The sequence below is a fragment of the Phascolarctos cinereus genome, unplaced genomic scaffold, assembly GCF_003287225.1.
Source record: "Phascolarctos cinereus isolate Bilbo 61053 unplaced genomic scaffold, phaCin_HiC Scaffold_2;HRSCAF=192, whole genome shotgun sequence".
NCBI classification, from domain to species: Eukaryota; Metazoa; Chordata; class Mammalia; order Diprotodontia; family Phascolarctidae; genus Phascolarctos; species Phascolarctos cinereus.
The window spans coordinates 120,791,164-120,814,234 of record NW_027555625.1 but is presented as its reverse complement, the minus strand read 5'-3'; the positions used below and the strand labels follow the sequence as shown (position 1 = coordinate 120,814,234).

The 23,071-nt window shown below is 39.7% G+C and overlaps 1 protein-coding gene across 1 annotated transcript in view; it reads left to right on the top strand.

The window, feature by feature from the left end:
* ANTXR1 (ANTXR cell adhesion molecule 1) overlaps positions 1 to 23,071 on the top strand; it is a 324,308-nt gene that overhangs the window by 31,081 nt on the left and 270,156 nt on the right. The window contains exons 2-3 of the mRNA XM_020985369.2: positions 7,084 to 7,155; positions 8,989 to 9,060. Of these exons, the coding sequence (XP_020841028.1) occupies positions 7,084 to 7,155; positions 8,989 to 9,060 (144 nt within the window). The remainder of the gene's footprint in view (positions 1 to 7,083; positions 7,156 to 8,988; positions 9,061 to 23,071) is intronic.

Here is a 23,071-nt window from a genome sequence, read left to right as displayed (position 1 = left end):
AAAAGTTGATCAGTCAATAGGTATTTCAGTGCCTGTCATGTACCAGATTCTATATTTGGAGGTACTAATATATAAAGGGCCTTCGTTTTAGTGAATCACGTATCAGTAGGTCAGAGGGCCTGTACATAGTATGACTGAAGAACTCCACTGGGCTTTGGCTACTCCACATATCTCCTCTGCCAGAGAAGATCTCCCGGTAACATTTGCTGAAGAACTCACTGTGTGCACAGAAGACCGTGAAAGGCACAGAAATAGTATAGAGAATGATAACGATTGTTATTGAATTGTTCAGTTGTTTCCAGCTCTTTGTGAACCCGTGGACCGTAGCATGCCAATATTGTCCATGGAGTTTTCTTGGCAAAGGTACTGAAGTGGATTGCCATTTCCTTCTCCAGCGGATTAAGGCAAACAGAGGTCAAGAGCCCAGGGTCACTCTAGCATCTGAGGTTGGGTTTAAACTTAGATCTTCCTGATTTATTATGATAGTGATAATAATAAAATAATGGCACTGACATGTAGTGCTTTAAGATTTGCCAAGTAATTTACAAATACTATTGCATTTGATCCTCACAGCAACCCTAGGAGATGGGTGATCATCCCCATTTTATAGATGAGGAAACTGAGGCAAGCAGAGGTTAAGTGACTTGCCAGGGTTACCCAGGTAGTCTAGTAAATGTTTGAGGCCAGGTTTGAACTCAGGTATTCTTTACGTGTAGCGCTCTATCCACTGGGCCATGAGGACAAGTCCCTGTTCTCATGAAGTGTACAGTCTAGTAAGGGATTTGACATACAGAGATAACTTTACTTCAAATTACCCATCAGTATGGCTCTATTCCTTCTGCTAAGGAAGGTAAAAGCATTTCTATATTGTCGTTCAGTCATTTCAGTCTTGTCCAACTCTTCATGACTCCATTTGGTGTTTTCCTGGCAAAGATAATGGATTGGTTTGCTGTTTTCTTTTCCAGCTGATTTACAGATGAGGAAACTAAGGCAAACAGGGTTAAGTGACTTGCCCAGGATCCCACAGGTAGGAAGTGCTTGAGACTGAATTTGAACTCAGGTCTTCCTGACTCCACTGAGAAACCTTGCTGCCCAGCATAAGTTTCATTAATTTAGCTCCCCCCACAAAAAATAATTAACACCCTGGTGAACAATCTGCTGATGATAAACCTTTCTGAATTTAGGTAGGCTAGTCATCACGTGATCTTAGTTAGGGAGCTCCATGGTGCAGTGAATGGAGTGCCAGGCTAGAGTCAAGTAGACCTGAGTTCAGATCCAGCCTCAGATACTTACTAGCTGTGTGACCTTGGGCAAGTCACAATCTCAGCTTCCTAAATTGTGAAATAGGGATAATAGTAGCCTTTCAGGGTTGTTGCTAGAGTAAAATGAGGTAATATTTGTCAAGGGCTTAGAACAGCGTCTGACACATAGTAGGTGCTAAGTAAATGCCAGCTATTTTAATTAGCTTGTGAGCTCTTTGAGAGCAAGGACTACATTTCACCTATTTCTGAATCCTCAGTGCTTAGGAGGTATCTGGCGTATCCTAGGTGCTTGATGTTTATTGACTGACTGACCTTTCATCCCTGGGTCTGTATTTTTCAACTTGATAAGACCTGACAGAACTGGTATTCTACTGACAATGAATTTAAAATGCAGAGTTGTCTTCAAAATCTTGGCATCACTTCGGTCTCTTTCCTTTTCCTCACCTCTCATATTCGCTCACCAAATCCTGGCAATTGGGTTTTAGCACTGTCTCTCACTCTCCCTTTCTGCCACTGCCAATACCTTACTATAGGCTCTTATGACCACATGCCATGCCATGAGAAGACATTGGATCAGGACTCCCATCTAGCTTATAATTCCCACTAGTATTTATTCACTAAATAAATGTTTATTGAGCATCTACTATGCATAAACCTTTTTGTTGGTACCATGGAGGCATGAAGGATAAGATAGAGTTCCTGTTCTCAGGTAGCTTGGAGTCTAGTAGATTCTACTGTGGCTTAAGGTGGGGATGTAGTCTGAAGAAGGGTATTGTTATCTGTATGATGAGGGGGAGCAGAAGACCAGTCTTACAAGCACATGATCATATACTGGGATAGATTAGTTTCTTTGACAAGGGTAGTTTGATTAACTAGGTTTTTTTTTAAATGAAATCATTCAATCAAGGTTGAGTTACTATGATAATAAATCAACATACTATGCATTGAGAGTAATGGAAAATGAACCACTTGGCAATGACGCCTTCGAGCTGGCATTGCTGCAGGCAGCCTTAAATTGGTCGGCAAATTGGCTCCTTAGATCGTCCTAAGGGCTGATTGCGTCTCTGTGTCTCTGCCAGTGATCCTATTATTTTTGCAGTTTACAGTGACCATAGCAATGAACTTGGCTTTGCCTCGAGTTCCTTCACAAAAAAGTTCCTTCATAGTCAGAGACAGCCGTTCCCACAAATATTGCATCCCTCTGGAGAGATGGTCATGGGGCCAACTTTTGCTCCTAATGTAGGGGGCAAAGAGAGAAGAGAAGAGAGAGGCTCTTTGAGTCACATATTCTATATTTCATAGATGAGGGAAACTTTGATAGCATTATAGAACAGACAGAATCCATCAGTACAATGCAATGCTAATATAGGCACAGGGACTTGCATTTGCTGGCAAATTAATGCTGGTCGGGTGACCGAGTAGAAGCCATTTTCCTTCTTCTCGCAGTGAAGAATGTACAGATACCCAGCTGAGTACTGATGTGTCTTCCTTCTCCTAAGGTACTTGGTAGGGATGCCAAGGGCCCACTGAGGCTGCTCACTCACATGCACCTCCCAGTAGTATCTGCCAGAGCTGAAGATCTGCTGATCAAGGACAAAATAATAAGATTTTTCAGCACTGTTAACCTGCTTTGGACAGTCATGTCCATGCCTGACGCTCTTCAGATCATCAGATACAATGACATAGGGACTGCTGTTGCAAGATCCATCGTGATATTTGCTCTGGATTTCTTTAGCACATCCTTCATCCCAGTGACAGAAGATTCTCTTTAACTCTGGGGTGAAAGACTTGGGCCTTTCAGACAGCAGGGGATCACCTGTTTGCAACAACTCTTTGCCTTCCTGAAGTAGTTCCAAATCAGGTCTGCATCCTGCTTCATCCATCTCTCAGATGGCATCTTCTGTGCTTTTAAAATGCTGGTGCATTCTGTTATAGTAGTTGTCTATTAGCTGGAAAGCTGCTGGTTCATCACTTGTCACCACATCTAGGCATCTGAACTCTTCTTCATACAGTAATCAATACATTCTCACATATTCTCCTCCAATCAGCTTTCTCTGCTTATCTTGTCTATCCTTCTTGGAAACATTAAGTTCCTTCAATTACTTGGTGTTCTTTCTCAAATGAGGTACACTGTCCTGGAATTACATTGTTCCAGAGTTACACTGTCCTGGAGTTTCTTCCTATGGTTCTGAACAACCTCTTCAATATTGGAGAAAGAGGGTGGGCCATGCACCTGAGCTTTATCCAGTCATTTTCCAGTCCTATCTGACTCTTCATGACCCATTTTGGGTTTTCTTGGCAAAGATACCGGAGTGGTTTGTCATCTCCTTTTCCAACTCATTTTATTTCCAACTCCAAACTGAGGCAAACAAGGTTTAATGACGCAGCTAGTAAGTGTCTGAGGCTAGATTTAAATCCGGGGAGATGAGCCAAGCCCAGTGCTCTGTACATGATGCTACCTAGCTCTCCTTAGTACAATCTATACAAAGGGAGGCCTGATCATCCTTATAGATCTTGGGGACTTTCCGGGGCTTTTGACAGCAGTTTTGACAGCGTTCTGCAAGTTCTGGGAGTTGAACTTCTTGCAGATGGCAGCCGGCTTTCATAGGTGTACGATGTGTCAGGGAAGTTCTAGAAGGCTCCCCTGCATTCAGGGCAAGAGAAATGTGTGTCCCCAGCCACCGGTGAGGGTGATAGGCTTTGAGGAAAATGTCAGACAAAGACTGCAGGAGGTATCCTGTTGGAGACTTTGGACCAGCATGACAGCATCCATGCTCTTTTCTTGAGGATTTTCTTTAGCCTGGGTCCCATTGACTTAAAGCCAAGTTCTCTCCTCAGAGACCTCAGACCTATTCTGTCTCCTTAGAGCCTAGGCTCCTTCCTCTGAAGATTTCAAAGAACTTCTGTGGCTCCTGGTTTGCTCCAACACCTCAAATCCAGAAAGTTATCTTGAAAAATCAGGGCCTTCAGTGACTGAGTCAATGAGCATTTATTAAGTGCTTCCTATGTGCTGTCCTAAAGGCTGAGGACACATACACAAACAAAAAGACAATCCATGCCCTTCAAAAAAAGTTCCTTCATTGTCAGAGACAGCCATTCCCACAAATAGTATATTCCTCTGGACAGACGGTCACGGCACCAACTTTTGTTCCTGCTGTAGGGGAACAAAGTGAGAAGAGAGGAGAGAGGCTCTTTAAGTGACATATCTTATATTCCGTAGACGAGGGAGACTTTGATAGAGTTATAGAACAATCCATACCCTCAAAGAACTTATATTCTAGAGGGGAGGAGCATAACAAATAAAACTAAGCTGAAAATGGCAGGAGGGCATACACGTGGGAGTATGGTAGAGAAAGTCCAGAGAGTCAGCTGCAGAGGAAGAAAGACACCATCTGCCTGGGTGTTTTCCGTAAAATGGAGTGCTAAGAGGAGCTGATCAGAGGAAGGGGCTGAGGGGACCTAGTATACTTCAGTATAAGAAGTCCAGGGGTGGAGTGATCCTTCAGAATGAGGAGGCATCAGAAATGTGGTAGAAAAAGTTCAGAGAGGTGCCTGGAGACAGAGCATGGGATGGAACAGTTTGGATGGAGTTGGACTGGAGGGAAGTGGGGACGGAACAATCATAGGCATGGGTACAAGGCGTGGCTATGGCTGGAGCCCTTGCAGTCTGCGGAGCAGTTCAAAGCCATGGGGGTCATCAAAGTAATTTTGCTTTTTTCTCAGTATTGCCAAGTGCCACCTACAATGACTTGAAGAGTTCAGAGTTGCCTTTTCTAGGACTTCTTTCTTAGTTCCACAATGCAGTCTACACAAAGGTCCAACATTTCCCCAACTTTGTTGGGAATTCTTGATCCCTGCTTTGAGAGGCGGTGTTGGGCATTCACTTAGAACTATAGAGTTACCTCTGCTACTTATTTCAATCTGAGGCATACCCTCTAAAAAGGGTGGTGGTTAATTAAACAATTAAAATTAAACAATTAATGCTTAAGCATATTTTCACTGTACCTATGATTTCTTTTCTAAATAATGGATAGATTTTTTTTAGATGTTCTAGTATTTTTTTGTGGCATCTAGATGGCCCAGTGGACACAGCATGGGGTTGGCAACCAGGGAGACCCCTCTTCTTGAGTTCAAATCCATTCTTAGACACTTACCAACAATGTGACCCTGGATAAGTCACTTAACCCTGTTTACCTCAGTTTCTTAATCCTGAAAATGAATTGGAGAAGGAAATGGCAAACCAGTACAGTATCTTTGCCAAGAAAACCCCAAACAGGGTCATGAAGAATCAGATATGACAGAACAACAACAAACTTACTTTTTTTTCCCCCGACAGAAAAGGGCAGAGCATCCTAGAAGCCAAAATTTCTCATGCATTGTAAGGGTGGCCTGATTTTCCTAGCAATCATAATAATCTACATTAGTCATCATGGTGTTTTAACATTTAGAAATTTTTAAAAGTTTATTACTACATATATGCAACACAACTAGCCATATTCTTTCTTGCTTATGATATGCAAGCAGCACTTTTCACCGTATCCTGGAATAGCATAATTTTAAATGAACATCTTTCTTTCCAAAGAAAGGGCCTTAAAGAACAAACTGCTATGCAGAATGAATAAATTAATGAAGCATAATTTATCAAGTACCTCCTATATATCAAGTATATATACATATATCTAGCATATATGTATATATATATATATATATATATATATATATATACATCAAGAACATATACATATATCAATATATGTCAAGTATTATGCTAAGCACCAGGGATACAAATGCAGAAATTAAGATAAATACCTGCCTTCAAAGAAATTATATTCTAGTAGTGGAGATAGTACATGGTGGGGAGTGAAAGGATGTGGTTTGTAAAGTTATAGGAGTAATAAGTGGAATCATAGGGCAGTACATTGACACACTAATTCCAGAAGCAATGAGAGTTGATTTAATTATGATTCCAGAATGGGAGGGATGGAGGGGAGTAGGGAGACAGTGGCACATGGTGAGGAAATGACTGGAGAATGCAGTGTGGAAATAGGTCCAAATGTAGTGGGTGACTGAGACAACCACCAATCTAGGTAGTGTGGGCTCCAGGGTGTGAGTTCCAGGCATAAAAGGGTTAAGTCCTGCAGGGGCTGATTTCTGGTCTGACTGGCATGGCAGCTGGTTAGGAGATACATGAGAAGAGTCAGAAGAGTCAGAAGCCAGATCCAGCAAGCATTGCTGGCTCTGACAGCAACAAACCATGCAAGCCTGGAAAACTCAGTTACATTTTCTGAAAAAAGGGCCTACTTTGACATGCCTGACCTTTTCTGTGTCTCATTTTGAAGAGAGCATTTAGTAAATCCTAGCACATTAGAAACCATCTTTATTCAAATTTTCGGTAAAATCCTCAGAAAACATACAAATTATCTTCTATTTGAATATAAAGGCACAGTATACTTCATATGTTTTTATTTTTTAAAGATGACCTCTTGGGATAAGTTTTAATTATTTTTCAACAGTTTCAAATGATGTTCATCCATTCAATGGCAACAGATCTAGAGAAATGTTCCTTGCAGCACGTCTGGTGGACTCCTGGAGGTGGATTTATGGGACAGTCGTTGCAATTAGTATTTATGGGTTGCAGTTGAAAGGAATACCCACATTAATGAGATTTCAGATCTATGGTAACATTTAAGTTTCAAATAATGAGACCGGCTAATGAAGAGTTGTGCCAGGGAAGAAATATAAAACAACTACAATAGAAAAGAAAACAGTAAAAATGAAATTTAAGTGGAGTGTCATCACCAATTTTTATTTTGTTTTCTAGATCAGGAAGTGTCCTGCACCACTGGAATGAAATCTACTATTTTGTGGAACATCTGGCCCATAAATTCATAAGGTGAGAGAGACATTCCTGCTTGCTTTATCTTATAATTATAAACGAGTTATTAGCTTCTGACATCATGTTCTCTGGAGAAATCAAGCTTGGGTAATAAATTCAGATGCTTTTCTTTTCTTCTCCTTTGTTTGGATTTCAGTTCCAGTAAGGTCCATTAATTTAAAACAAAACCAACTTTGAATTTTTTTTTTTTGGGGGGGTATCATCACTGAACAATTTTGTCAGCTCAAAGAGGACTTCCCTTAAGACTGATATTTCTGAGATTTTCAAGGGATTGCTTCAGTTAATACCCACTTCATCTAGGCAAGGTAACATGCCACTTTAGAAAAAGCGTCACAGTAAATTAATTTGCAGGGAGTGAGGGGTGAATTATAAAGTGTTGCATGTCACTCTGCCCCCAAGGCTAGTCATGGATATTTTCATAAAGATGGATTGTGAAAAGAGAGCCATGTTTAGTATCAGAATTTGGGTCTGAGACTAATTTAAATTGCTTAAGAAGCAATTAGTTATGACATAGTCTTCTGAATTTCAGCCCCTAGTGGCCACTGATATGCCATTCTTTTCCTTTGAACCAAAATAATAGATTTCTTTTTATGTCCAGTGATTTCAATTTAATTTGGCCGGTGTTTTCTTAATTATGGCCCTATATCCAACTAGGAGTATGAGGAGTCAGAGCAAATCCTACCAGTCTGAGGTGTTTTGTTTTGTTTTCTGGCTTAAGAGGAAAAGGAGAAAGCTCACTCCTGATTAGAGAAGTGGATGAATTAGAGTGAAAAGGATGCAGAAAGTAGAAAGAAGATAAAAATGCTGGGAAATGAAAACAAAATGCCTATAGTTTGGGAAAAATATTTGTCTAGTTAAATAATAGGAATGATTAAATCATCATTTCAGAACTGACAAGAAATTTAGATATTACCTAATCCAAGGTCTTACAAGCCTTCTTAGGCCTCTACGCTGAGGATTAGAAAGATTAAGTGATTGGCCCAAGGTTATACAGACAGTAAGTAAAGAAGCTGGAACCCAAAGTTATGTCTTCTGACTCTAAACCTAGAGTTCTTTCCACCACATGATATTGCCTCTCAAGCAAATTGAATTGCTTTTCAATTAGTATTGAATCCCAGAATCTTACAGAATTGAATTAGTGTTGAATTCCAGAATCTTACAGGAATGAGGTTGAAGCATTTTGATGATATAATACAATTAAAGGTCCAGAAAAAGAACGCTTCTAGAACACATAAGACCTAATCGGAATAATGTGTTGAACTTAAAGACAAAAGGTAGTTCATAGAAGGAGACAATTTAAGAGGTTAGACCAAGAAAGTGGAAGAATGAGGAAGAGGATAGTCAACATATAGGTGAAGTAACACTAGGAGGAAGGATGTTCTGACAAGATGGCCGCATGTTAGCCGCACTGCTTCTTCATTTCACTGTTACCACCTCAATAAGCCTGGACACTTGGGGGTCATCTTCCAACTTTCTCCTTAATGCAGGAATCCTTTCTAAAACAGCTCTGAGGAGTGGCCAGCCATCGTCATGGGAAAATGATTTTTTCTCTTATTGAAGTGGATGCTTTTGGGTTATGTTTTCATATTAGTAGCAGGTATCCAGAAACCAAGATCAGCCTGGACATTTTGTTTTCTCCTTGCTCAGCAATGTTTAGCTATTTTAGCTGCCACTGGTCAAACATTAGTCCTAACCTGAGTCAAGAACTTTACAGTTATTTTTGTTTGTTGGGAGTTGTCTGGGCACAAGGGGATAAAGACTTGGGCAAAGAATAAGAAAAGAATGTGAGTGCTTTCAGCCTTTTCTAATATACTTTTCTTCCCTTTCCAGCCCTCAACTGAGGATGTCATTTATAGTGTTCTCAACTAGAGGGTCAACTCTAATGAGGCTAACTGAAGACAGGTGAGAACTTTCCCCATTTTCAAAGCCCATCTCTTCCAGGGCAGGCTTTGAGGTTTGACCCATTAAGAATTGCAATTTGATTACTGCATTTTGATTTAGACTAAGAGAGTGAAGTTTCTGTTTTAATTTGACCCCTACAATTTTCATTTTTTTCCTCTCTATTGGTTTATTCCTACTCATCCTTTTAAATATAAAAACATATGCCAATGCTTCCATGAAGCCTTCTCTGATGAACTTCCTCGACAAATTCAGCCCTCCTCAACCTCTCACCCAACATTCTCCATCATTCTAATCACTTACATAATGTTTTGCATTATAGTTAACTATGTCTTATCCCCTTACTAGACTTGAAGCTCCATGAGGGCAAAGTCAGTTCCATATCTAAACTTTGAATAGCCCTTAGCATCAGTCAAGAACAGTCTTCTACAAAGAATAGGCACACAACCAATGTTTAAATCAATCAATTTTTGCTAGACACTACTGATTTTCATTAAATTTGGGTCCTTACTAAGAGATGGTATCCCTCAGTTGGGTTTATAATTTGGTCTGTCAGTGAAAAAAAAAAGATGGCAGAAAATAAAATGTCTTTAAATGGCTGCATTTTGCTTTATGGAGAGAAATGCTATTTTTATAAGTAGTAAATGATAAATGAAGGATGTTGCCCAGATTATGACATTTAGTTGGTGAGTTACCCATTGTCATAGTCCATCACTACATATACCTGTTACAGGCAAGTGAAGACGAACAAAGATCTGAGTTCAAAATAAGTAGGAGAAAAAGAGGGGGTTGGATTACATATGGATATAAATGTAGCACTTTCAGTGATGCCAAATAGTTCCCTGCTACCAGAAAAGGCAGCTTTTTAAAATCAGTTATAGTCTCCCAGTTTGAAGATCACAAAGTCATAGGACAATATTACCGCATATTACAAATGAGAACATGAACAGTATTTATATGGAACAGTCCAAAGCCCTTTGAATGATTCAGAGTAATTTTCCCTAAAGTCCCACTCTGATATCTCATCATCGCATGGAGATGACCCTGAGTTGTGATGTCTGTGCAGGTGGAATTAAAGTTTTGACAGGTCCTACTCAGATGTAAAAACTTGAAGTATGAGTTTAGTGATGGAATGAATCTATTATCCCAGAACCATTCTAGCCAAGTACAGAGAGAATCATCACCAGGTTTGTCACAAGTGATGAAATTTTCATTACAGCAACTAACAAAATTATCAGTTAAGGCATGCAGGGGTGATAATCTGCATCTGTGGGAGGAATATAATTATATCACGCTGATGAAATCATGTGTCCTTGAAGTATTATTGGAATATCTTGTGTTAGACAATCTCCGAGGCCTTTTTATGTGTCCAAAAAGTCAACTTCAAAAGTGCAAGATGGGGAGGGGAAGCATAATTAAGTAAGAATTCATGTAAAAAATACTTAGTAGACCAATAGCTCTATGTAAGTCAACAGTATTCCCTGGCAGCCAAAAAGCAAAGTTAATGCAATCTTAACATACATTAAAACATTTACCCACCAAAACCAGGGAAACGACAGTCCTGCCTTACTCTGCCCTTGTCTGATGACAACTAATATAATTTATTCAGTACTGGGTGCCAGATAAAGATAGCTAAATGAGGATTAGGATCAGGATCAGAAGATGGTCATCCAGGAGAAAATAAAGACTTAGAGGCACATGCCAACCATACTGAATTATATGAAAGGTTATCACATGGACCAAGAATAAAACTTCTCCTGCTTGACCACAGAAGTTAGAATTAAGAGCCATGGGTGGGAGTTAGAGAAAGAAGGATTTCAGCCAAAGGTAAGGATAGCTTATCTAATAATTAGAGTTATCCCCCAAAACCAGTGAACAGTCTTAGGAGGTAATGAGTTCCCCATTCCTAGAGGTTTTATTGCGAAGACTAAGTGACTACTTCTCAGGGATGTTCAGATAAGGGTTGGATCAGATGGACTCTGAGATCTCCTCCAAGGCTGAGGTTTTGGGATTCTTTAATCTTCACAATAATACTATTGGGTAGAAGAAAGCAAGTATTACTTCCATATGATAAGTGAGAGTACTAAGGTAAGATCACATGGAAACTGAGGCCTTCTCATTTTAGTACTTTCCCACTATACTCTTCTTCCAGACCACATTGCTAAGAATCTGGACCTTCTGACTCTTAGTTGAGGGTTTTATTTTTTCCTCTTACATTTGTTGTTGTTTGTCCTTCATTCTCAAAAAGGACCACCACATCAGGGAGGTGATGCCATGACTTACAAGTGAATTTGATTTGAATGAGGGAGGGCTGGGCAAGGTCACCAGCCTCACTTTATCCTCCAGAGCAATCTGAGTCCAGTGGCAAGATATAGATCAGGACAGCTGGAGATGGCCCCCTCCTACAATTAGAAGCTTTCTGTAGAATAGGGAATAATCAAAAGAAATGCATACCGTAAGACTTCATTATATCAATGTCTCTCCAATACTTTGAGCAAGATATTCCATCTATACACAGCTCTGCAGGTCTCATTTGATTTCTGTTTCTGCATGAATGCCTATTCTGTGGGAATCCTGGGGGTTGAATGCTGAAGAGTATTCCCTCATCCCCTGCCCCCTGGTCCAACCCTCAACCAAGCTTTTCAACTAGTTGCTTCTAGTTCATTCTACTCTATCCACACACAGCAGGAGTTGGCAAAACAAAAAAAACACATTAATCACCAACAAGTATTTTAAAATGTTAGACATGTAGGATCCCTGAGAGGATAAGAGTTACAAAGTCCATCCACAGGTCAGACGTTGAGATTCCTGACCCATTTGAGTTTGCCAAGCTAGTAGAATTGTTGTCCTTGGAAACCACTTAGAATGGTTCACCATGCCTTTACTTTACTATTCCCAGGCTCTTTACTCTGTTTTGCTGATTGATTCTGGACTGGATAATAGTCCAATGACATCCAGAAATTATTTGCCAAAGTCCACAGGGGTTTCAGAATCAAGCAACTGACTATCCTGGCAAATGAAATGGAGACAGGTTTATAAAGGCTGTTGAGAGAAGTATTCTAAAATTTTACCAATCCATTAATAAGCTTTATACAGGGGCTCTCCTACTAGAAAGTGTTTCTTAGATGGGCTTACTATGAGAAACAGGTGGGACTTTTAATAATAACTCACTTTACATAATAATTATAATAGGTTCTAATAATCAGGCTTTAATCTTTTCGAAGTACTTACTGCAGTATGACCCTATGAAGTAGATGGTACAAATAGTATTACCATTTCATAGCTAGAACCAAAGATGAGAGAAGTGAAATAATTTGCCCACTGTTATAAAGTTAGTAGGGAATATAGCTGGGACTTGAACCCAGGCCCTCTGAGTCTAAATCCTCTAAGAGTTCTGCTATATCACATCTTTAAGCTTTTCCAAAGTAGAGATGCAAGGATACAATTTTACCTCCCACTGGAAGGAAGAAAGAAAACGAGCATTTATTAAGCACCTACTATGTTCCAAACACTGTGGTTTATATATATTATCTCATTTGATCCTCATGATAACCCTGGGATGTATTATCCCCATTTTGTTTGCAGTTGAAGAAACTGAGGCAGATATATATTAAATGACTTGGCCAGGATCACACAGCTAGTAAGTGTTTGAGGCCAAATTTAAACCTAGCTGCCTCACATCTATTAGTATAATGCTTTTCTCAAAGTGCCTTCACATCCATTATTTCTTTTGATCCTCATTGCAGTTGTAAACTAGGTAGAGTATCAACTCTACATATCTTCATTTTGAATACAGTGAAACAGGCTTAAAGAACACATATACTGTTGTTGTTGTTTGTCCTTCATTCTCAAAGAGGATCACGACAACAAGGAGGTGATACCATGACTTACAAGTGAATTACATTTAAGTAAGAGAGGGCTGTGCAAAATCACCAGCCTCACTTTCTCCTCCAGAGCCATCAGATCCCAGGCCATACTCTGCCTCATTTCTTTCTTTCTTTCTTTCTTTCTTTCTTTCTTTCTTTCTTTCTTTCTTTCTTTCTTTCTTTCTTTCTTTCTTTCTTTCTTTCTCTTTTTTAGCTAGGTTAAGTGACTTGCCCAGGGTCACATAGCTAGTAAGAGTTATGTGTCTGAGGTCGGATTTGAACTCAGGTCCTCCTGAATCCAGGGCTGGTGCTCTATCGATTACGCCACCTAGCTGCCCCTAGCTGCCTCATTTCTTACGTAGCCTTAATCATTGAATGGGCATTGCCTCAGTCAAACTGAGACCTGTTAAAGACCTTAGCTTAAAAAGGCCAAGGTCTCACACTGCATCCAGGGCCATCTCCAGTTATCCTAACACACACACACACACACACACACACACACACACACACACACGTGTGTGTTTGTATATGCATATAATACAATATTATTTATTATATATTATATACATAATATGTAATATATAATAATGTAATATAATAGATATAGTATATGTATATATCATTATATATTATAAAATAAATACCTGAAGCTGATGAATTCTAATTTTATTTTTTCTCCTGTCTTTTATATTTGAGAGGTTAAAAGGCAAGGAATTATGTTACAAACAAGTAAATCCAAGGGAAGGAGAAGCAGTAATCCATCTCCTAGGATTATTAAAAGTTTAATTACTGTTGTATAAACACAATCATCGAATTACTTTCTAGAGTATTAATATTCCCACTGAAAGCAATTCCACTGAATGCAATGTTTATTAAATCATTTCTTTTTAAATTGTTCTTCCTGTAGTGTTTTCTCTTAACTTTGTATGTTGAAGTTAATTGAGGCCATCTTTTTGTTTTCCTGAGTGCCTAGCAAAGTGCTCGGTCAGTAGAAGGCATTTTTATGCATGGTTGCTGAAGCTGAACTACTCCAAATGTTATTTTTTACAAATGGGGAAACAGAGACCCAGAATCAAGAAACAACATGCCCACAGTCCCATAGCTAGCTAATGGCTGAGCTAGATTAGAACCCTGATATCCTGCTTCTCAGCTTAGGGCTTATAGGATCTCAAGACCCAGAACTGAAGAAGATGATCTCATCCTTCAGATGATCCAAATGAGATCCTCAGTTCACCTATTTTAGAAACTTTTGGTCAATGAAGGTTAAAAGACAAGGGTACATAGCTAGTAAATAGCAGAGCTGGTATCCAAACTCAGGTCTTCTGACTGAAACCCAGTGATCTTCCCATTATCCCCACTGGGCTCTGTTGCACAGGTCTAAGGACACATATTATATTACATAGCTACCACATCATACAACCTCTGAATAAATGCTAGGGTTTTTCCAGGTATGTACATGAGTAAATGCATCCCTCTTCTAAACTTGCCTCTTTTTTCTCTCATAATCTATCACGCTGTGCCCTGACCAAAGGATATTCTCTATTCCATCCACAGATCCAAGCAAGAAGTGGGTCTTTCAAAGTGTTTACTAGCAGTTAAAAGCATCAGTAAGAATATACAACCTACAACAGTGTTAACATAAATACGAAGTTACAAGGGCCAGGACTCTCATCCTTATCTAGAACCACCTTTTCTCTTCCCCTTCCCCAATCCAGTTATAAAATTGCCAGTACAGAATTAGCCAGTCAACAAGCATTTATTAAGTACCTACTTCATACCAGACACTGTGCTAAGTGCTGGAAATTTTTAAAAAAGCAAAACCATAAATGCAGTTATGCATAAGCACAGAATCAGTAGGTAATTCCATTCCACTCCCACCTGGTAATTACATTTTCTTTCTGGAAAGGATTCTGGGCACACAACCATAGTTGAGCTTTCTCATCCTTAAGACTTTTGGTCTTCTTCCCAGAAGGCCTCCTGATGCTTTTATTTCTTTCTATTGACTTCCTTGCCTATTAACCTCTCAAATATAAAACAATGGAGAAAATGTTGGACTTGATGTCAGGACAATTTAGTTCAAACCCTGCCTCAGACACTTACTAGCAGTGTGACCATAGACAAGTAACATAACCTCTGTCTGCCTCAATTTCTTCCTATGTAAAATGTCCATAATAGAAACACCTAACTCCCAGGGCTGTTGTAAGTAAAGTCCTTTATGGATCTCATTTATTTGCCTATGACCATGTGCTGAACCATAGCATCATATGGTTACAGCTTAAAGGGATCTTAGAGGTCCAGTCCAAATCCTCGTTATACAGACGAGGATACTGAAGCTCAGAAAGGTTCAGACTTACCCAAGACACACAACTGTTAAGTGGTAGAGGTGGGATTTGAACCCTGATCCTTTCAACACATCATGAAGTCTCCCTTATTTAAGTGATATGGAAATGTCTCCACTGATGCAGATCAACCACTCCTTGATATCAGACTCAAAGAATGCTATACAAATGTGAGGTTATCATTCTTCTGGGGCCAATGTTTCTGGTGGCCATGAAACCACTGTACAAAAGACTGCACTCATGTATGGTTGAGAGAAAAATTAATAAGTTTATAGGAACTCCTTAAGCTTATAAAGATATTTAAGCTAGGATACTTCTTTCCTAGTGAATTAGACCTAAAAGGTATGTCAAAGATGGGGTTCAGGGGACTCAGTCAAGGGCACCCTTTCCATAAGACAGGGCAGCCAAACTTCTAAGAAGGATTGGTCTTACTTGGTACTCCAACCTCTACCATGCAGGGAGGCAAAGTCTACTCACTTATTATTGACCGTGATTGCCACATGAGGTCTGGTTCATTGTCCCCAGAATTTACTGCAGTTATATAGAAAGCATGAATACTCAAAAAAGTAAACCTATGCAGACTTAGTTCAGTGACCTGAGTCTGAATGTGGAATGCATGAATACTCTCAGTAGTCATCTCATCAAACCTTCTGAGTACTCAGGAGGAGGCTCTCATAAGCTTTCTGGGCATTTTTCTACAAGTTTTAATTGCAGAATCATAAACATTTGAGCACTGAAAGGCTTGACAGGTCATTTGGTCCAACCCTTGCTTGAAGGACAAAATTTCCTCTATAATATACTTAAGGTATGGTCATCTAATCTCTTCATGAAGACCTAAATGAAGGAGGTTACATTCAATGACCTCTAATTTCCCTTCTAGCTCTTAATCTATAATCCTATGACCTCAAGTGATAAATGATTCATTATGGATTCAGCACATTTCATTTTTGGACAGCTCTAATTGTTAGAGACCTCTTTCTTTTATTAAGATTAAATCTATCTCCCTGTAACTCTCTGTAACTTTGGTTATTGTTTTGACCTGTGTAGCCAAACATAATAAATCTAAGTTTTCTGTCATATGACTACTCTTTAAATATTTGAAGAACATTGTTATGCTTCACTGAGGCTTTGCTTTTCTAGTCCAAAAATCTCTAATTTCTCCAACTCTTCCTCATATGCTGTGATTTCTCATGAACAACCTGTGAACACTTTGCAGTTTGTCAATATTCTTCCAAAACTGTGATGCCTAGGACCGAACACAAGTACTCCAGATGTGGTCTTATGGTAGAATTCTAACTTGTTTCATTGCAGAAATAATAATAATAATAATAATAATAATAATAATAATAATAATAATAGCTAGAATTTATATAGTACTTTAAGATTTGCAGAATGTTTTATAGTTAACACATTTTATCCTCACAACCACGCTGGGTGGTAGGTGCTACTATTATCCCCATTTTACAGGTGAGGAAACTGAGGCAGAAAGAGGTTTAGTGACCTGCTAGGGTCATACAGCTAGTAGGTGTCTGAGACAGGATTTGATATCAGGTGTTCCTGACTCCAGATTTAGTACACTCTATCCACTGTACCACCTACCTGTTTATTATATGTTGAAAATGTAACCTAAGACCACCTAAGTTTTTATGGCATCTATATAATATGAGTGATTTATTAAGCTTTTATTCCATTAAAATCTCCAGATCTTTTTTAAACAAACTTTTGTCATCATATGTCTCCCATCTTATACTCATATAGTTTATTTTTTGAATCTGAGTGTTACATTTTATATTTATTTCTTTTAAATTTCACCTACTTAGATTTTGATCTTTTATTCCATCTTTTCAATATTTTTAATCCTAATGTCTTCAAAATATTTAGCTATTCTTCTAGCCTCATGTCACAAGTTAGCAAACATCTTCGCACAAGTAATTGAAAAAAACATTGAACAGAACAGGCTCAAGATCAGAGTCTTATGACATCCACTAAAAATGTGCTTCCATGTTTATATTCATCTTAATCACCATTCTAGTCTAGTTTTTCAACCACTTTAAAACTACCTCTATCTATCATTATTCAGCCCACATTTATCCCATCTATAAGCAGAGAGATTCAGAGAATTTGATTTTTCTTTTTTTTTTTTTTTTGTGGTTTTATAATTATCTCATCCATGTTTATCAAAGTGTCTCCCAACCATATATTTAATTTTCTGGAAAACAGACAGCATAGCTCAGGGTGGATGTAGATTTAAAGGAACTGATTTCAAATCTAGCTTGTGCTGTTTACTATATTACTTTGGTAATTTAGCTTCACTTGGTCTGATTTTCCTCATCCATAAAATGAATGAGGGAATTCTATTAGAAATGAATTTTACTAGAACGCTTTGTATGGCTCTTCCAACTCTAAATGCATTAGTCCATAATCTAATTTGTTTAATATCACTAAAACTGTTCAATTCCTTTCTCTTGCCTCTAGCGAGCAATACCTCTGTCCAGGGTTCTGTACTTTAAAATAGTCAACAATAAATAAAGTTCTCTTGTAACTGAGCTATTCCTTTAAAACAAAACAAAACAAAAAAAGCCAAGAGCAGAGAGTAGAAATTTGGTGACAATCCTGCTGAAATCTGGGTAAACTCATATCTTTAGCACTCCTGATATAGTAATTAATAATTATATCAAATCATTCTGTCAAAAAATAATTGAAATTTTGTTAGACTATTTGGGCTTATCCTTAATGAGCCCATGCTAGATTATTTTGATCACTGCTTCACTTCACAAACTTTAAAAAAAATACATTCTGGAATTTTGCCAGGAATACAAGTCAAACTCACCATTCTAGCCCTCAAAAAACCCTTCTTCCTCTTTAAAAAGAATCACTTTAGCTACCTCCCACCTTCTGGCAACTGTCCTATTCATCACAGCTGGTTAGAGGCACCCCAGGCCACCTAGCAATCTGGTGCACAGTCCTTTCAGATGTGGGGAGTAAGGAGATCTGGAACTCACAAGGGGCAGCCAGGTGCTTTCTTCTTAGCTACCTTCATACTTATTTTCTTTCTGCCCCACTCAATCTAAAAAGCATCCCCCTTGACAAGATAAATACTTCAGTACATGAGAAAGGTCCAGGATTTCCTGATTGTTGATACTCTCAGTGTGGTCTTATTAAAGGATCCAGATCACTGCTCTCCAAGTTCTTGTATATGCTTTTATGAGCTTCTGGGGGAGGGTGGAGAGAGACAGAGACAGACAGAGCCAGAGAAAGAGAGAGACAGACAGAGAGAGACAGAGACAGAGAGACAGAGAAAGAGAGAGAGGAGAGAAAGTGATAGAGAGAGAGAGACAGACAGAGAGACAGAGAGAGACTTGTCCCCTGATGCCTCTCTCAATGAAAAAAAACCATGCCTTGGTGGTCAAACTTCTGGTGAGGAGCCCTCAGCCTTCAGCAAAGAACTGATACACAAACCTCTTCTGGGTGGGTCCTATCACTATTGGCACCCTGCAGCAGCTTAGGGACCCCTCAAAGTCAAGTCAAATAAACACACATTTATTAAGCACATGCCTACTATGCTGGGCAGCCAGGTGGCACAGTGACTAGAGCACTGGATTTGGAATTAGGAAGACTCATCTTCATGAGTTCAAATCTGGCCTCAGACACTTATAAGCTGTGTGACCATGGGCAAGCCACTTAGCCCTGTTTGCCTCAGTTTGCTCATCTGTAACATAGCCAGAGAAGGAAACAACAAAGCACTGTAGCATCTTTGCCCAGAAAACCACAAAATTGGGTCATGAAGAGTGGAACACAACCAAACAGCAAACAACAACCTACTAATGCTCCCAACCCTGTGTTAAACATGGCGAGACCAACAAAGACCAAAAAGAGAGTCCCTGCCCTGAAGGACCTCATTGTGTAACGGAGGAGAAAACACGCAGACCTACACATAACCGAGATACAACAGGATAAACGGCAAATGATGTCAGAGGGAATGCACCAGCCTTTAAGGGGATCAGAAAAGGCTTCGTGTAGCAGGTGGGATTTTAGCTGAGACTTGAAGGAAGACAGGAGGCAGAGGAGAGGAGGGCCAGACAGTCCTGGAGGGACAACCAGTGAAAAGTCACCAGTTGAGATGAAGTGTCATAGGAAAGAAATAACCACGAGGGTACAGTCACTGGATCACAGAGTCCATGGAACATGAAGGTAGAATGGGAAGATGTCTCCACAACTCCAGGAGGCATTTAAAGAATATCATAGTGGATGTGAGAAAGGATAGTAGAAGTAAAATTAGAAGTCAGACCCTTATACTCAAGAACCTGGGGATACTGAGGCCCAGAGAGGTAAAACACCTGTACTGACCAAGCAGCAGCCAGAGAGGCTTGGGCACACATGTCCTAGTATGCTCGGCCCCATCATTTCATGATCCAGTCACCTTCAGGGGCCCTGCCCCCTTCTGCTGGCTTAAGTCTCTTGTACAATAGGGATAATATGGGGATGGAGAGACAGTAAATATGAGGGCTTTATTGGGGGAGGGCACATCTTTCTGGCACCCTGGGACAGGACATCCCCTAAGGCATAGCTGAGGGCTGGGGAGGGACCCCTGAGATGGACTTGTTGGGCTGGGGAGTTTGGAGATAGCAGCTGGGCGTGGGGAAGGGTGTGTACCACGTCCAAGGGAGGAGGCTTTCTGGACTTCATACTGAGGGTTGTGGTAAAGCCATTAGCCCTGATCAGACAAGTGAGACTTCCACTCTTAAAGGGGGGCAGGAATGTATGTATTAGGAAAAGGCTAGGGACCCTGGTGAAGACTAGCGACCTTGCCGTGTGACTATCTGTTTAAGCAACTGGGGCTGTCCAACCTAAAGAATAGAAAAATTAAGGTCGTGGATATAGATATTAGGGGATTCTGTTGGCCATCTATTCTCATACTCATTTTTCAGATAACTGAGGCCCTGAGAGGTTAAGTGATTTGCCCAAAAGCAAACAGGTGAAAGAAGCAGAATTTGAATCCATCTCTGACTCCAAAGGTACAGTGAATAGAGTGTGGGCCATAGAGTCAAGAAGTCTCCTTTTCTGAAGTTCCAGTCTGGCCTCAGACACTTACTAGCTGTGTGACCCTGGGCAAGTCACATAACTCTGTCTGCCTCAGTTTCCTCATCTGTAAAAGAAGCCAGAGAAGAAAATGGCAAACCACTCCATTATCTTTGCTAAGAAAACCCTAAATAGGGTCATGAAGAATCAGACACAACTGAAAAATGACTAAAAGACAACTGACTCCAAGGTCAGTGTTCTTTCTACTGCTATGCACTTAGTGGGGAGTATGGTAGCTCCTGGAAGGGGGGACTGTTTTGTTTTTGTCCCAGCACCTAACATAGCACTGGCTTTATTTGTTCTTTAGTCTATTATTTGTGTTGAGCACTGTGACCCCATTTTGGGGCTGTCTTAGTGAAGATACTAGATGGTTTGCCATTTCCTCCTCCAACTCATTTTACAGATGAGGAAACTGAGCACACAGGGTTAAGCAACTTAACTAGGGTCACAAACTGGTAAGTATCTGAGGCCATATTTTGAACTCGAGTCCTCCTGATTCCAGGGCTAGCACTCTATCACTGTGCCACCTTGCTGCCTTATAAAAGGTACTTAATTTATTCTTGTTGATTATTATGAAGTCCCTTTTTTATCCTCAGGATCCCCACTATTGTGTGCTTATAATTATTCTTTATTAAAGCATCTCATCTCTCCCGAGCTTATATTTTTAGTGCCTCAAGCCACTGAATAATACTTACCTTTTCTCTGAGCCTTCTGAAACCTGCTCTCATGATATGTAGTATACATGTAAATCTCTGTTTAGCATTCCTTTTCTTATCTGTCATGAACTCTAAAACATATGTGATGGTTTTCTACTTCATCAGTGAGTTTTTCTTTGTTAGTCAAAATCAGTTCCAGACTAATGGTTGTCCTCATTTGTCCCTCCTTCTGAAAGATGAAGTCATCGAAAAAGCAAGTCAGAATTTCTCAAATGCTTTGCTTTTTTAGCAAAGAGAGAGGAAGACAGACAGACAGAGATAGAGAGAGCCCTACAATTCTTTTAAAACATTTTTCAGATTTTTTTTTTTTAGAAAACATCTATAGATGTGTGGCACTATGCATTTCATTATCACGACCCTTTAAGAACATTGGTTTGAGAAGATTTTTCATATCTCGAGTTCAAAAATGTATTTACTGCCATTTCATAGAGGGGCTTGTGTGATTAAGTGACTTGTTTAATGTTTAGAAATCTTGTGAGTTAAGAGTTTTTGGACAGAATCCAAGAAGCTATTCTTGGGCAACCTTCAGCCACCTTTTGGGCTCTTCCTAGGGTTTGCTTTTATTACTAATGTCACTGGGGGAAATGCTGTATATCAAACACATCTCTTGTTGCTGGAGCAGATTGATTATGCCATGTCATCACTAAAAGACAAACTTCAAAAACCCTTCTGAAATGAAAAATATAACTCAGACATTTAATACTTGAAAGCAGTAATATTCATTCCTTGTGAGGAAAGAATGATAATATTACAAATGAAAAAAAGTCCTATATAGAACATATAAAGAAGAGGGATATGTAGATTTGGGGAAAATGTTCTATATACATCCTTTGGGTTTTTTTTCATTTGTTCAGAATTTTTAAAATAATTATTAAGCACTTATTGGGTATAGAACAATATTATGAAACATTGAGTGAGATAAAAATCTTCAGTGACTAGCATTGTAGGCTTAAAGTATTATTCAGCTCCACTTGAAGACTTTCAGTTGTGGAGAACTCATTACCTCCAAAGTCAGCCCATTCGATTGGGATAGCTACTATTATTAAGATATTTTTCCTTGTATGGAAGCAAAATTTTGCTTTTCTACAACTTTTACCCATTGGGCCTAGTGCAGCCTTATGGGCCCAAGTGGAACAAGCCTGTCCCCTTTCCACATGATCTCTTCAGGTGTCTGAAGATAGAATAGTCCCTGCCTCTGTGGAAAGGGTGGTGATTGCCTTTATATAATACAAAATTGCATGTAAGATGGGGACCTGGAAGTCTCTGAGATGTCTGACTCTGTTGGCCTTTTCTATTTTTCTTAGATTCAGAGGATTCTTTTGAGTAAATGATTCTGAAAATCATAGCTTCAACCCCAATCAGATAAAATGCTACCTGCTATCAGACCATGTAGAAGACACCAATCTGATAGCAAAGATATTTAGTTAATATACCAAAGCAGTATAAACAAGGGAGGGATAAAGTATCAAAGTCTTTTCTGCCTCATAAACCAATGGGTGCAATTGTCAGATGGGTAATAGGATAGAAATTTCCCAAAGAAAACTTTATGAGGGGATGTATAGACCTTGGATAGGGTAAGGAAACTGTCAATTAGTTCTCAGTGTCCCCTAAGCATTCTCTTGGTGGCCAGTATGAATATCTACTGACTCTTGAGCAGTCTGGAATAGACTTTTCAGGGGGAGTCTGGAGTCATCAGATTGCTCTAGGACTTCCACCCATCTCCCCATAGACTATAGCTTGTCTTTTCCTCTCTTCTCCTCCCCTCCCCTCTCCTCCTTTCCCCTCCCCTCTCGTCTCCTCCCCTTCCTCTCCCCTCCCCTTTTCCTCTTCCTCTCCTCTCCTCTCCTTCACTGTCTGTCTGTCTGTCTCTCCCTCTCTCTGTCCCTCTCTCCCTCTCTCTGTCCCTCTCTCCCTCTCTCTCCCTCTCTCTCTCTCTCCTCTCTCTCTCTCTCTCTCTCTCTCTCTCTCTCTCTCTCCCTCCCTCTCTCTCCCTCTCTCCCTCTCTCTCCCTCTC